The following is a 13,040-nucleotide window of genomic DNA, read 5'->3' on the forward strand; positions in this document are numbered from 1 at the left end:
TTTGCTTTTTCTTTACCACCAATCGGAGGAAGAGCCATAGATCGATGGTTGAAAGTCAGCTGCAAAGGGCATAAACTCCCAAGGTTTCAGCGCGTGACCTGTAGCTGACATCGATAGAGACACGATTACCATTCATGGTTCACGTAAATGTAAACAAATGTAATGTGATAGGGCTTCGACAATTGAACATTACCACAAATGTCCAGTATTTACAAATACATGTCAGTCTGTTTAAAAAATTGCATTTTGTTCTGTTTTATTCTGTCAGATATTCAAAATCAAAACGTTTGTGGTTTTCGTTCATTGAAAGAATTTAGATGGCAATTTTTTAGTCAATTCTTGTTTGGAAAACATGGACCTCTGACCTCATGATCAGTAGTTCCTTTTGGTAAAAGTATTTGCATACCACAAAAATTGCAGGAAAGCATATTTCTATGCATTTAGTTGTTGGTTTACAGTAATAAAAGAAAAATCAACTGTGGATTTCAAACGAAAACAAAACAAATGAGAAGAAAGCAAAAAAAGAGAGAAATTGCTGTGGTTAACTCTGAGGTTTAAATGGTTTTATCTTCTTTAGGGAGGCAGCCCTGGCCGAGTATCAAGGAGCTGATGTGGTAATCTTTCATATGTTCTTCAAATAGGTACACACACCCTGAGTATTCTGGTTTTACATGTATATTTGTTATTTGTTCCTGAATGATGTTATCCCCAAATCTGGATTGCTGGAATAGTTTTGCACAAGTGTTTGTATTGACAGAGTGTGCCATTCTCTAGAATCGGAAAATCCATGAGTTATCCAAGTTTATTTTGAGAAAATATATGGAAATATTTTTCAAACAAATGGCCGACTTGAAACTGAATTTGTATTGTCTTTTACAAAACTACTAAAAGAAACAGGTTTCAATACTATAACAAGGTCTGTGAAATTTTACATAATCTCCTTTATTATTTTTATGTTGTATCTTTTTAAAACATATTTAATATATTTTGCTTTATAATAAATCTTTAATCATAAAACCTTTCACTGTAAAAAAATGTAAATCAGGATATAATGCTTTAAAACACACTAATGTTGTATTAAAGTAAAATGTATTTAGATTTGATAAGTTGGCAATTAATTAACATTATTTTTTCCTATTCGTTCCTCTTATATCTTTTATTCTTATTTCAGGGGAGAGGCGATCTCAGTCGAATTAAGGTTGTTACCAGCAGATACTGATATTCAAAACCTATAATTATTGTTTAGAGTTTTTAAAGATTTGGGATTTATTATCAATTTTTTACCTCAACAGCTATTAAAATTTTATCAACAAAAATTAGTTTTAGCATAGATTATTAATGAAGTACTGCTGGTTCAATTGAAAAAGAAGGTAAGTATTCCAATGTGTTAATAAAATAATTAAAACATTTCCCTTCTCTTTACAGGTAAGACCTATTATAATCCATATGAAGAAATCTGATGTACTCCGATAGAGAACCTGTGAGAACCTGTGTTCAACAGCATATAAACCTCAATGTTGCTTCGATACTGAACCTGTCTTCAACGGCAAATGGAACTCTGTCTTGCTCCAGAACACTTGTGTTTAACAGCGTTCTGAGTGAAACTGTGGTTAGCAGCAGCTTTATTGCGGAAAAAAGAGTTGCATATACTGTAATAAAAAAAGTTATTGAAATGAACTTCATCTGAAGAATATTACAAGTTTTACAAGACATTATCAATTGTTCATGTACTAACATTACATCTTATAACAAGTGCATTATGAACTGTACAATATTTATATGTTTTTCATTCACTTACATATAATGAAGGTATTAATATATTAAGGGAGTAATATATTCTGAAACTTTTTAAAAGTTTTTGTTGATATTTATGAAAACAATTATAAAGGGCAATACATGACTTGCTATTTGCAAAATTAAGGCTTTAAAAAAGGTGTTTGTTTCTGGTTATATGCCATGTTATATATGTTAATTTTTAGCTCACCAGAGCACAAAGTGCTCAAGGTGAGCTATTGTGATCGGTCTTTGTCCGTCGTCAGGCAGTCGGTCCGTCCGTCAACAATTGCTTTAAAAACATCTCTGAAACTACCTCTGAAACTACCTGGCCAACTTCAATGAAACTTCACAGGAAGCTTCCTTGGGTGTCCCTCTACAAAAATACAACAAGGGGTCACGATTGATCAACAACAACAACAGCAACAACAAAATGGCCGACTTCCTGTTTTGCTTTAAAAAACCCCATCTCCTCTGAAACTTAACTACCTGTCCAAATTCAATGATAGGAAGCTTCCTTGGGTGACCCTCTACAAATATACAACCAGGGGTTACGATTGATCAACAACAACAAAAAGGCCAACTTCCTGTTTTGCTTTAAAAAAAACCCCATCTCCTCTAAAACTACCAGTCCAAATTTAATGAAACTTTACAGGAAGCTTCCTTGGGTAACCTTCTACAAAAATACAAGGGGTCACAATTTGTTTTGCTTTAAAAAACATCTCCTCTAAAACTACCAGTCCAAATTCAATGAAACTTTACAGGAAGCTTCCTTGGGTAACCTCCTACAAAAATAGAATAAGGGGTCGTGATTGATCAACAACAACAACAAACTGGCCGACTTCCTGTTTTGCTTTAAAAAACATCTCTGAAACTACCAGGCCAAATTAACTGAAACATTACAGGAAGCTTCATTGCATGACCCTCTACAAAAATACAACAAGGCATTGAAATTGATCAACAACAACAACAACAACAAAATGGCCGACTCACTGTTTTGCTTCAAAAAAATCTCTGAAACTACCAGTCCAAATTTAATGAAACTTTTGCAGGTAGCTTCGTTGCATAACCCTTTATAAATATAAAACAAGGCATCGTCATCAGTAAAGATAGATTTTAATTGCAACATTTTTATTGATGCTTAATCACAGAGTTGTGGCCCTTTGGTGAGCGTTCTAGGGCCATCATGGCCCTCTTGTTTTAATATGGTAAGTGAAATTATTGTCAAAGAGCATTTTCGTTGTCATATGGCAGAAAGAACTAATCCAGTTTTTTTTCTGAAAAAAATCTAGATATGAAATTAGCAAAAGCACTATATTTCGGCCAAAAAAATCAGATACAGATTTTTTTGCAAATGATTTTTTATGGTATTTTTTTGTTTCGAGTTAATGGTAAATAAATGGGATCAATCGGGATGCCAGAAACATACCCTTTGTTGAGGCCTTAGTGATCACAACAAAAATATAATAAATGTTAAAGGCTGTTTTAAAATCCCCCAACGACTTCTACGCGCAGTTCATGTTATGCCATCTTGATATGTTGAACAGTCACCAATAGGACTATTTGAGGCCTTAAACAACTGCAGAATATTTTCTTGCACCCCAGATTGGCATTTCTGGTAAATTTGGCGGTGCTGAAAAAGCCCAACTGGTAAGGGGTCACCGCCCAACAAAGGGCCACTTCTTATTTTTCTATCATTCTTTAACAAAAAAAATGACCAAAATTTAATACACTTGACCGGTCTCTAACTTGAGATGTTATCCAACTTTTATTAAAATTGGTAACAATGTTCACGGACATAATATCCGAAACAAGTTTGATCAACAGCTAGATCACACAATTCACTCCAGAGTGTTGGCCTTTAAATTGACAATTTTTTATCTATAGAGTATCATTAAAGATCTTTCACAGATTGAACGTTTTGACAACTTTTTTTAATTTATTGTCTTGGAACGAGCCAATTTTTGCGAAAATCCATGACAATTGGATCGCAAATTTTTATATGTTCAAAAATTGATGTATTATGCATTTTTCTTAAACCGTTAGTAACGGTTTAAGCCATAAAACATTAACGAATATATGAAAATCTGCGATCTGATCTTTTGTCAGCAATCTTATATCATTGGTTTGCAGATATTTACGCAAACAAATGCTCTTTCCAAGACAAAAAAATAAAAAAAAATGCAAAAATGGTAAAATCTGTGAGAGTGCAGCTTTAAGGCCCTGGGCTCGGTTTCAATAAAAAAAAAACAATTGCGTTACTTCAGTGGTCTTAAATCCGAAGATACATCACAAGTGACGAGTGTTTGTTTCCTCAAACGTGATTTAACCTCTGATATTGGCTGAAGTTTGGTTTTTACAGATAAATATCCAATAGCGAAATATGATCGTAAGATAATTAAACTTTATGACATATCGTTATTGAAATAGACCCATGGTTCACTCGCCTACAGTGCAGTAAGTGTATCCTCAAATCAATGTGGTCAAATGTCCAAGTCACGCCCGGCCTTCTACAAGGTTTGTCCGAGCTGTAATTTGGTCGTGCATTTCTGGATTTGAAGTTATTAAAAGTGAAATGGCACGTGTTCTAAAAAAAGAGAAATAGTGCATCTTGGAAGACATTTTGGGTAAATTTATCTAGAATCCAGATTTCTAAACTAGAAGTACTTCAACAGTACTGGACCCATTTTCTCGACACTTCTTAAGCTTAACAGGCTTAAGTTGCTTATTTCCGTAAGCCAAAATACATACTTGTAGTGATTTTTTATAAATGAAAAATGGTTTAGTTTGATAATTGTAACGATAGTTCCTGTCGAAAGTATTTAAACCTTTAAAGGAGTATATAAAACGCAAAATATTGAAAGACAAAATAGTGGGTTTAGCTTAATCCTGTTATAAGGGACTTGAGAAGTTTCGAGAAATTGGGGCCTGCTGTATTTTACCGAGAATATTAATAAAGGATCTCTCACGATTACACAATTTAATTCAGCGATTTTAGAAATTTTGTAAGCAAACGAGCAGTTGGCCTTTACTATCGTTTATAAGGGGAATGAATACTGAAATAATATCCAGCAAGAATCACATCAAAAACACTACACTTTTATTATAATTTGTTCTCATTTAATGGTGACCCGGTCAGATTACGTCATAATATTGTGATATTTTCATGACGTCATTTATACCATCATCACACTAGATGAAGACCGCATTACGTCCTGGACATTTCGACGAACGCAGCAAGGACGCGGTTATATTAAAAATGCTTTACTCCAGTTTATACTGCGTCTCTGCCAGGCATTCACTGTGTCTCACACGTTTTAAATACGTTTTTACTGTGCGCATCTTTACGCGCGCACCACGTCCAATGCGTTCTTTGTACGTTCTTACTACGAGGAAGATTGCATCACGCGCTTACCAAGTGCTTGTCATGTCCTCATGACGACTTGTGACTTGAATTTATTTGTAAATGTGATTAAGATGGAATTACCGTGTTTTATTTATAACTGGCATATTTGGGTGAGCAAGAACGCACTGACAACCTAGAGACAACGCGATGAGAACGCCATTCAATATTTCCCGTCGAGTACCACGCTTGCACTACGTAAATCAAGTTTCTACTAGGTTTTTGTTACGCTGTCACCACGTCCAGGCCTTCGTTAATACGTTCTTATTAAGTTCTTACTACGTCGTGATTCGACCACGTCATCGCTACGTTTTTTTAACATGTCCAAAGTCCGCTCACGTCCATAAAGACCATACCACGTCCTTATCGATATCACATTCATTGATTTATGCCTTTGGGTTGTTTCATTTTATAATAAAAATCATTGTTTTGCAAATTTGCTTAAATAAACTGGTTATAATATGCATTTTAATATTGGGGGGATATCGTCCGTTTTTTCACTAAGACGGGGGGGGGGGGGGGCTATCATCCGGGAGGGCTATGGTCCTAGGGGCTAATGTCCGGGGGGGGGGCAATCATCCGGGGGGGGGGGAGGATATTATCCGTACCTCAATATTTGAATATCATCCAAACTGTAGTCGGGTCATTTTCAACGTTAAAAACTGACCAAATAGTTGCATGCATGGTACTTATGAGATACAAGATGAGATTAACACGTGTTGGATTGCAAGAAATGTTTGTTAGTGTTGGTTATTTTTGGCCCATATCTCCGCTGATCTCTGCTGAAACTAGTCAGAAAAGTTTGGTAAATGTACATGTAGGTACCTTAATGGAAAAGACCTTTAAATTTGGTAATAGAGCTCTTTGAATTGTTGAGTTTTTTGTTTCTGTAGCTGAACAGATAAAAGAAAAAATTTAATGCACTTTTAATAATTCCTCTTATGAAATCAAACAATCGGTATAGTCCCTTGACCGGAAACACTTGCTGTGTATTCTAGTGTTTTTAGCCTGTAGACTGCAGGCCTTCTTTTTCTAGTATTATTAGTCTATCTACGAAACGAACCGACTGTCCCGATATTATATGATTCTCCTGATGTTATTTTCGGAATACACATATTCGGGCGTGCGGAGCGAATGAATTCCAACCCCTCCGCCTATGAAGAATAGGGTTTTGTATATATTAATATAGATGGTGTACGTCCTGAATAGTTATGTATTTCATTCTCTCTCAAACAAGTGATGAAAGAATGATGACAAAAGATCAGATCGCAGATTTTCATATTTCCATTCCAAATTTAATAAAGAAATATGATAATCTGCGACCTGATTTTTTGTCATCAGTCTTTTATCACTGGGTTTCAGATATTTACGCAAAAAACTGCTCGTTCCAAGAGAAAAAAATAAAAAAAAGTTGTCAAAACGCTCAATCTGTGAGAGTGCAGCTTTAAAAATCACTCTAGAAAGCTACATAGATCCGAGCTCGTGCGGAATTGTGTGTAAAGAAGCTAGCCAGTAAGTTTGCGGAAGTCGCTTGTTCTCTTTTAAGAGTCCCAGGTGTTTGTTTTTTCTACGGACACTGGATCACTATCATAAACGTTTAATTTAAATTTTATAAACCATTAAAATGATACGATTACTGGTCACAATTTAACACTGAGTAGTTTTCAACGACTCCTGATAAAAAAAATAATGTTAAAATGTTGTCGTTGAAAAAGGACTCTTGACGGAGTCAAAATTTAATGTTACACCGTCAGATTGGTGTGTATGTTTAAGGTCAATATTCTTAAATTACATCACATGAGATTTGTTACAATGCTGATTTGGGGCAGTACTGTTTATAACTCAAGTTTGTTAAGTCAGGTCAGTCATAGATCTGTCAAGGTGAAATTTGAGATCTTCAGTATATTTGTAATAATTGTAAACATAAAAGTCTAACTCGCGTCCTATAAAACGAAACCAGATATGTACTCGAGTAGTTCAGCCTTGCGAATTGTCGATCTCTTGTCTCAGGTTTCATTCAGTTAAATTCAAATCCTATTCAAATAATACAAACCCCGGTTGTAAAACATTTCTATACCATGGACAATATTGTACATGTTGTTTAATGGGCCTATAGGTATGCTGTGTTCAAATAAGTTTTTATTCAATATGCCATTAACCATAAAGGTTGATTTTAAGGGTAACCGTTTATCTCTTTGATAGATGGTATGGCTTGTTGAAAACTCATATGCGAACTAAATGACCGTATGTACATGTCAGATAGATGGGATTGTATTTTTGTTCTTTATTTCAACACAAACGAACGTAAAATGACATATTGTTCAATCTTTCAAGATCAAACAACGTGTTTGCAATCAGTTAACCTTTCAATTGATTCCAAAATAAAATGGCGTCAAAAGGCATCCACAATTCTTACACTTGTTTAGGTTGCTGACACAAAACGTAATAATAGATATTACGTTTACAATAGAACGTAACCCCCTCCACACGTATGCGTAAATCGTCGGATCTTTTACTTCACACATGTATGATAGGAAATGTCTTGCTCTTTAAAATAATGTTTTTGTTTTCATTCTATGAATTTTTACATTTTGCTCACTTTATAGGTTTTCGATTGTCACCTTAGTAACATCGAACTAAGAAGGAGCTCAAATGTATTCTGCCTCTTAAAGTTATTTCAAATGATCATATAGCTTAGCTACTCACGACTCCGGACGAATCATCTTTCATGTGTACTATTCAAATGATTTTAAATGATTTGTAAGTAAGTTTTGGTATTTTTTTAACATTTATGTTAAAGCCGATGCCTCTCAAAGATAAACTGATTGCATAAGAAATGCCATAAACGTTTAAACATTTATTTATCACATTATTATCCGTGCGACGCCAATGGTCCATGTCAGTGCTTTTCACCGGAACACTCTCCCGTCCCTGGAGTTGTCTCGTTACCACAGTAACAGAACACTCTCAGGTGCCCGACGTCCATACAGTCGGCCTGACTGCCATACCTGTTTATGCGGATAATGTTACCTAGTCTGACCGGCTGTTCGGCGGGAGACAGGCGGTAGGTGGCCTCGAACAGCCCACATCCGGGAGACGTCTGCAGCACCAATTCGTACCGCACGCTGGCGTCTTCCGGTGACATGAACATACCGAATATTGTGGAGTAAAACCCGTAATTTGATGTCGCATAATGCAGGCCGTTCGACAAATGTCTTACTTCGTGCACTTTATGCACTCTTAACTTCGCACATTCTTTGTGGCTTTCTAAAAAGCCGTTTATTTCCTTTATCATGTGTGCCTGCAGTCTTGATATTAGGCTCTGCACTGCCGGACTCCCGCGAGGATCGAGGAGCGTTATTGCGTTACACGCGCAGTACATGTCCGGGATCCCCGCGTCCACGCATGAACGGCCCGGCGGGATCTCCCGGAACAAACTGATCCCTCCAGGCTTTTCAAGGAAATCTGTTTTTGCTTTAAAATTTCCATTTAAAACATCCTCTAGAGTTTTATAAACGTCCCAATGCGATATCAGCCTATCTTTATTTACAATCAAATTGTTGTGTATATGCGGATATTTGTGTTTGATGTGATCTGGCAGGACCACGTGCAGCACGGGCATCCGGTCTTCAAGCCGCCCCACTAGCGTGTTCCGTATCCGCTCCAGGCGTGACCCGTGGTCAGAGAAAAATACTAGCATCGTGTTCTTCAGGTGGCCGTTTTCCTTCAGCCATTTTAGTATATCGAGGTATCCTTCGTCTGCATAGGATACAAAGTTATCCACTTGGTGCGCAACGGAATTTACCATAGTTAATGCATATCTTTGTTTGCTTTTATACACTGTCATGAACTGTTTCAAATAATTCAGCAATATTTTATATCTAAACTCGTCTTTATAGCACAACCGGCGCGCGGTGAGAGCGCCTTGAGATTTGAGGTTTGTCCACTCGAGTGGGTAGAGCATGGACTTGAGCGTATCGACGCCAACCTTGGCGGCCTGCTCCTCCAGAGCGAGCCAGAAATTCCGCATATAGTGGTCCGTGGGCGGCGACCGGAAGCCCGGTCGATGGTTGGTGAATGTCGCCTCGTAGCCCCAGTCCTCTGCAAACATTGTGACGTAGCTGCGAGCCGAGAAGTTACGCCAGATGAGTGGGAGGCGATCACACTCGGAGTACAAACATATGTCCTCGGGGTCCAACACACCCGCCTGCTGCACCACAAGATTAGGGAACGTGTTGTCACCCACCTGCAAATGTACATGTCAGAATCATTTGAGATAAATGCCGATTTAAAGCTGCACTCTCACAGATTGAACGTTTTGACAACTGTTTTATTTTTTGTCTTGGAACAAGCCAATTTTTGCGAAAATCCATGGAAGGCAGTTATATAAGACTGCTGACAAAAAATCAGATCGCAGATTTTTATATTTAAGTTCAAAAATAGATGTTTTATGTATTTTTCTTAAAACCGTTTATAGGTTTAAGCCATAAAACATTAATTTTCGAACGGAAATATAAAAATTTACAATCTGATTTTTTGTCAGCAATCTTTTATCTATTTATTTGGTTTGCAGATATTAACGCAAAAATATGCTCTTTCCAAAACAAAAAATAAAAAAGTTGTAAAAATGGTCAATCTGTGAGAGTGCAGCTTTAAAATACACATGATGATTTATTTGCGCAGTCTCGATATGCATAGAGGCAACCTTCCATCTACTTCGCTACCGCGATAAACCGAAATTGACCGTAGGATTGGATATGTAATATTAAAATTATGTATTTGTGTAAATTACAATGGACCGATGGCCTTATAGCAAATGTATGTTTTCGTTGCCACATTGCCATTGTCAAGATACCCCAATAGTAGAACAGAAGTAATGAATGCTTAGAACTATGATAGCTAGGCTTTCTTTTTGGTTGACTTTGATGATGTTGCTGTAATGTGAACTTGTGTGTTGTACAAGAATCTTATCTCTGAGAGCAACTTTAACAAAATCGCTCTTATCAGGAATTATGATTAGTTGATGTCAATTACTTAATAGCAGTTTGTTTCCAAACAAAATATTCAAGAAAGGGAGTGAACCTCGAAAAATAAGTTTTTGGCCCCAGGTTTATTCCGATTTGAATAACCATAACTCCCATAGGTAACTCACAGAGTAATCTTCCTTTAAGTCCATTGAATTCTCTCTTTTTTGCGCTTATGTTATTTTTTCTTGGACAATATGTACATAATTTACTCTTTTTTAACAAAACTTTTACATGCATGTTAATACATCTGAAAAAATCCTCTTGAACCCCACCCCCCTTCATATACACCCTACATTTTCAGCTAATGAAATGGCTGAAAGGCTAGGCTTACTCATTAAGAATAGCACCTTTTTCGGGTTTTAAAAAAATCCGCCTACATACTCAGACACCCTATGTCAGATTTTGCGTTGACAATGTTTCAGCCAATGAGGTTGTATTCTAAGTCAGTTAGATGACCTGAAGTAAAATCTAAATGATTAAGAAATATGTACATAATTATTTTTTTTTACATTCATGTACATACATCTGAAATCCTCTTGAAATCCCCACTCCAAATATACTATCGTTTGGGGCCCTTACGACCTCAAGTGATGGCTCTAGTTCATTGGGTATCAAACATTTATTTCCTCTCCTATCAGGAGCAAATATTGACGTATATAGCAAACAGTAATAAAATATCGCACTAACCAAACACACAAATTTAAGCTACTTGAAAGTTTCATACGATTATGTTCAAACCCTTGATTTTGAACTTGCATTGTATATTTGTGTACAGTTTTCAAACGTTTTCATTACAACTATTGATATGCATGATGGTGCACGACCATATTTTTCTAGAAACACGAAGATAGTTTGTCATTTTCTGCTTCAAATCTTTATTCGATTAGATCTCAGACTAAATCATTGCCACGCTATTCTGTTCAGCCAAAACAAGTTTCATGAGTGGGATTCGCGTGCACAAACATGTTCAAAACTGAACAGAACAGAATGTTTATTTAACTTAAGCATATTTAGCTCATCATTATTTATAAGCATAAAACAAATAGAAATATTGCGAGCATGACAGAAACATATCGACACAATCTCATTATAATTGGATTCCAAAAATCGATCTCTCACGTCACGAAATGATTTTAACCCGTAAAAAAGCTAGTTCGCTAATAACTATTGTTAATTTGACCTTTTTGAATGTCTCGAAAATGATATTAACCATTACCAGTCATTGGCACTGTTATAATTGATGGAGATTTAATGCCAGAACGTCATGTAAAACAGATAGTATTATTTAAAACATATAAGAAATATTGATGTGGAGGAATCCGCTACACAGATGGCAGTAACTCTTATTGTTATAAGATATTGGCACTATTTAAGGCAACTGTATCAATAGTTGTAAATGCTCGTCTGGGGTCGGACTCTTGCACAGGCAAATTCACAGAATTTAATACCAATGATTCAATTGTTATTGACTCTTTGATACGTAGTTAACATTTTGTTCAGAAAAAAACTAAAAAACTATGTAAATGTATACTGTTTTCAAAATACATGTAATACATGTATATATCTTGCCACAAGATGCAATGCAAATATGGATTTCAACTAGAGACAGCTTTGCCTTGTACACACCTTCATCATTCCGCGGAAGTCGTATGAGCCCAACTCCTCAGTGAGGTACTTCACAGTCCTTGGTAACTTCCTGATGGCGGCGGACCGGGACACGGAGTCTATACCCAGTAACACCACACTCAGACGTTCCGGGTTATCATCCCGGAGGGTGGAATGATTCTTTCCTATTCCCTCATGGATGACACTGAAAATCCTCTCAAACACCGCCTCCCCTTTACTATTCTTACATATAACCTGAAAGAACTCTGAGGAAATAACAGCCGGCGGTCTGAATGTTATTTCCGGTCCGTATTTAGTTTTGAAGTCACTTCCAAGTTCAATCACACGGTAAATACACGTCGGAAGGTGTCCCTTTCCTATTCTCGCCAGTCTGAGCGCGGTGTCGTTCCACTGTATAAGACCCTTGGGGTCAGAGACCAACAGCATGAGTCCTGCGTCGCACGTGAGAGGGGCTGGTTCCCAGACGTAGGGCAGAATGCTGGCGTCAAACGGGTCCAGCCGGGGGATGCTGCAGGCGACCGCCACCCCGGAGTTCCGGTACACGTGACGGACCGTGAAGTTACAATATATCATAAATGTCAGCAATAAGATCACCACCAAGCATCGCAAATATTTCTTAGATCTGTATTTCAGTATTAACCTTAATTTCATCATTTTACTATTTCCTTAGATGTTTAACATTAAAAGACTTCGAGGTGACCCCCAAATGAGTAAACGATCAACGTTCAAACGCGTATTCCTTCATTATCGAATATCAGAACCGCAAACCAAAACAGAAAATACCCTTAACATGTTAAACACAAGACACTACCGTAGTTTAAAATATCCACTGAGTAGTCGGCGAATGCATATCCGCCACTCCACCACCGCTATAAATAGCGGAACAGAATTAAGTGACGCGTTGACATAAACATAGTCGTATAAAACTAGGATAAGTTGTACACATGTTATCAGTTACATACATGAATGTTTAAAAATAGTTTGTACTTGATAATAATATGTACATGTACATGCAGCTACAAGTTACGTGGTATGATGTTATCTATTGGCCTATGTTTTGTGGCAGTACCTGAAATTAGTCTTATTGTAATTATCGAACTATTTTTCAGTAAAACCACGCATGAACTATACACGAAATCTACGATCACTTCGTAGGCCACGAAGACTTCGTACGAAGTTTAATAAAACTGGCCCTGAATCTACTTCTGAGT

At 36.8% G+C, this 13,040-nt stretch overlaps 1 protein-coding gene across 1 annotated transcript; it reads right to left on the bottom strand.

Moving 5' to 3' along the window:
• Window positions 1-7,445: 7,445 nt before the first annotated feature.
• On the bottom strand, window positions 7,446-13,040 carry LOC128243461 (uncharacterized). Its single transcript, XM_052961252.1, has 2 exons — window positions 11,830-13,040; window positions 7,446-9,422 (listed from the first exon to the last, which is right to left on the bottom strand). Exons 1-2 carry the CDS (start codon window positions 12,481-12,483, stop codon window positions 8,076-8,078), a joined length of 2,001 nt encoding a protein of 666 aa, XP_052817212.1. The 5' UTR covers window positions 12,484-13,040; the 3' UTR covers window positions 7,446-8,075.

Source organism: Mya arenaria, chromosome 8 (assembly GCF_026914265.1).
Source record: "Mya arenaria isolate MELC-2E11 chromosome 8, ASM2691426v1".
Taxonomy (NCBI): domain Eukaryota; kingdom Metazoa; phylum Mollusca; class Bivalvia; order Myida; family Myidae; genus Mya; species Mya arenaria.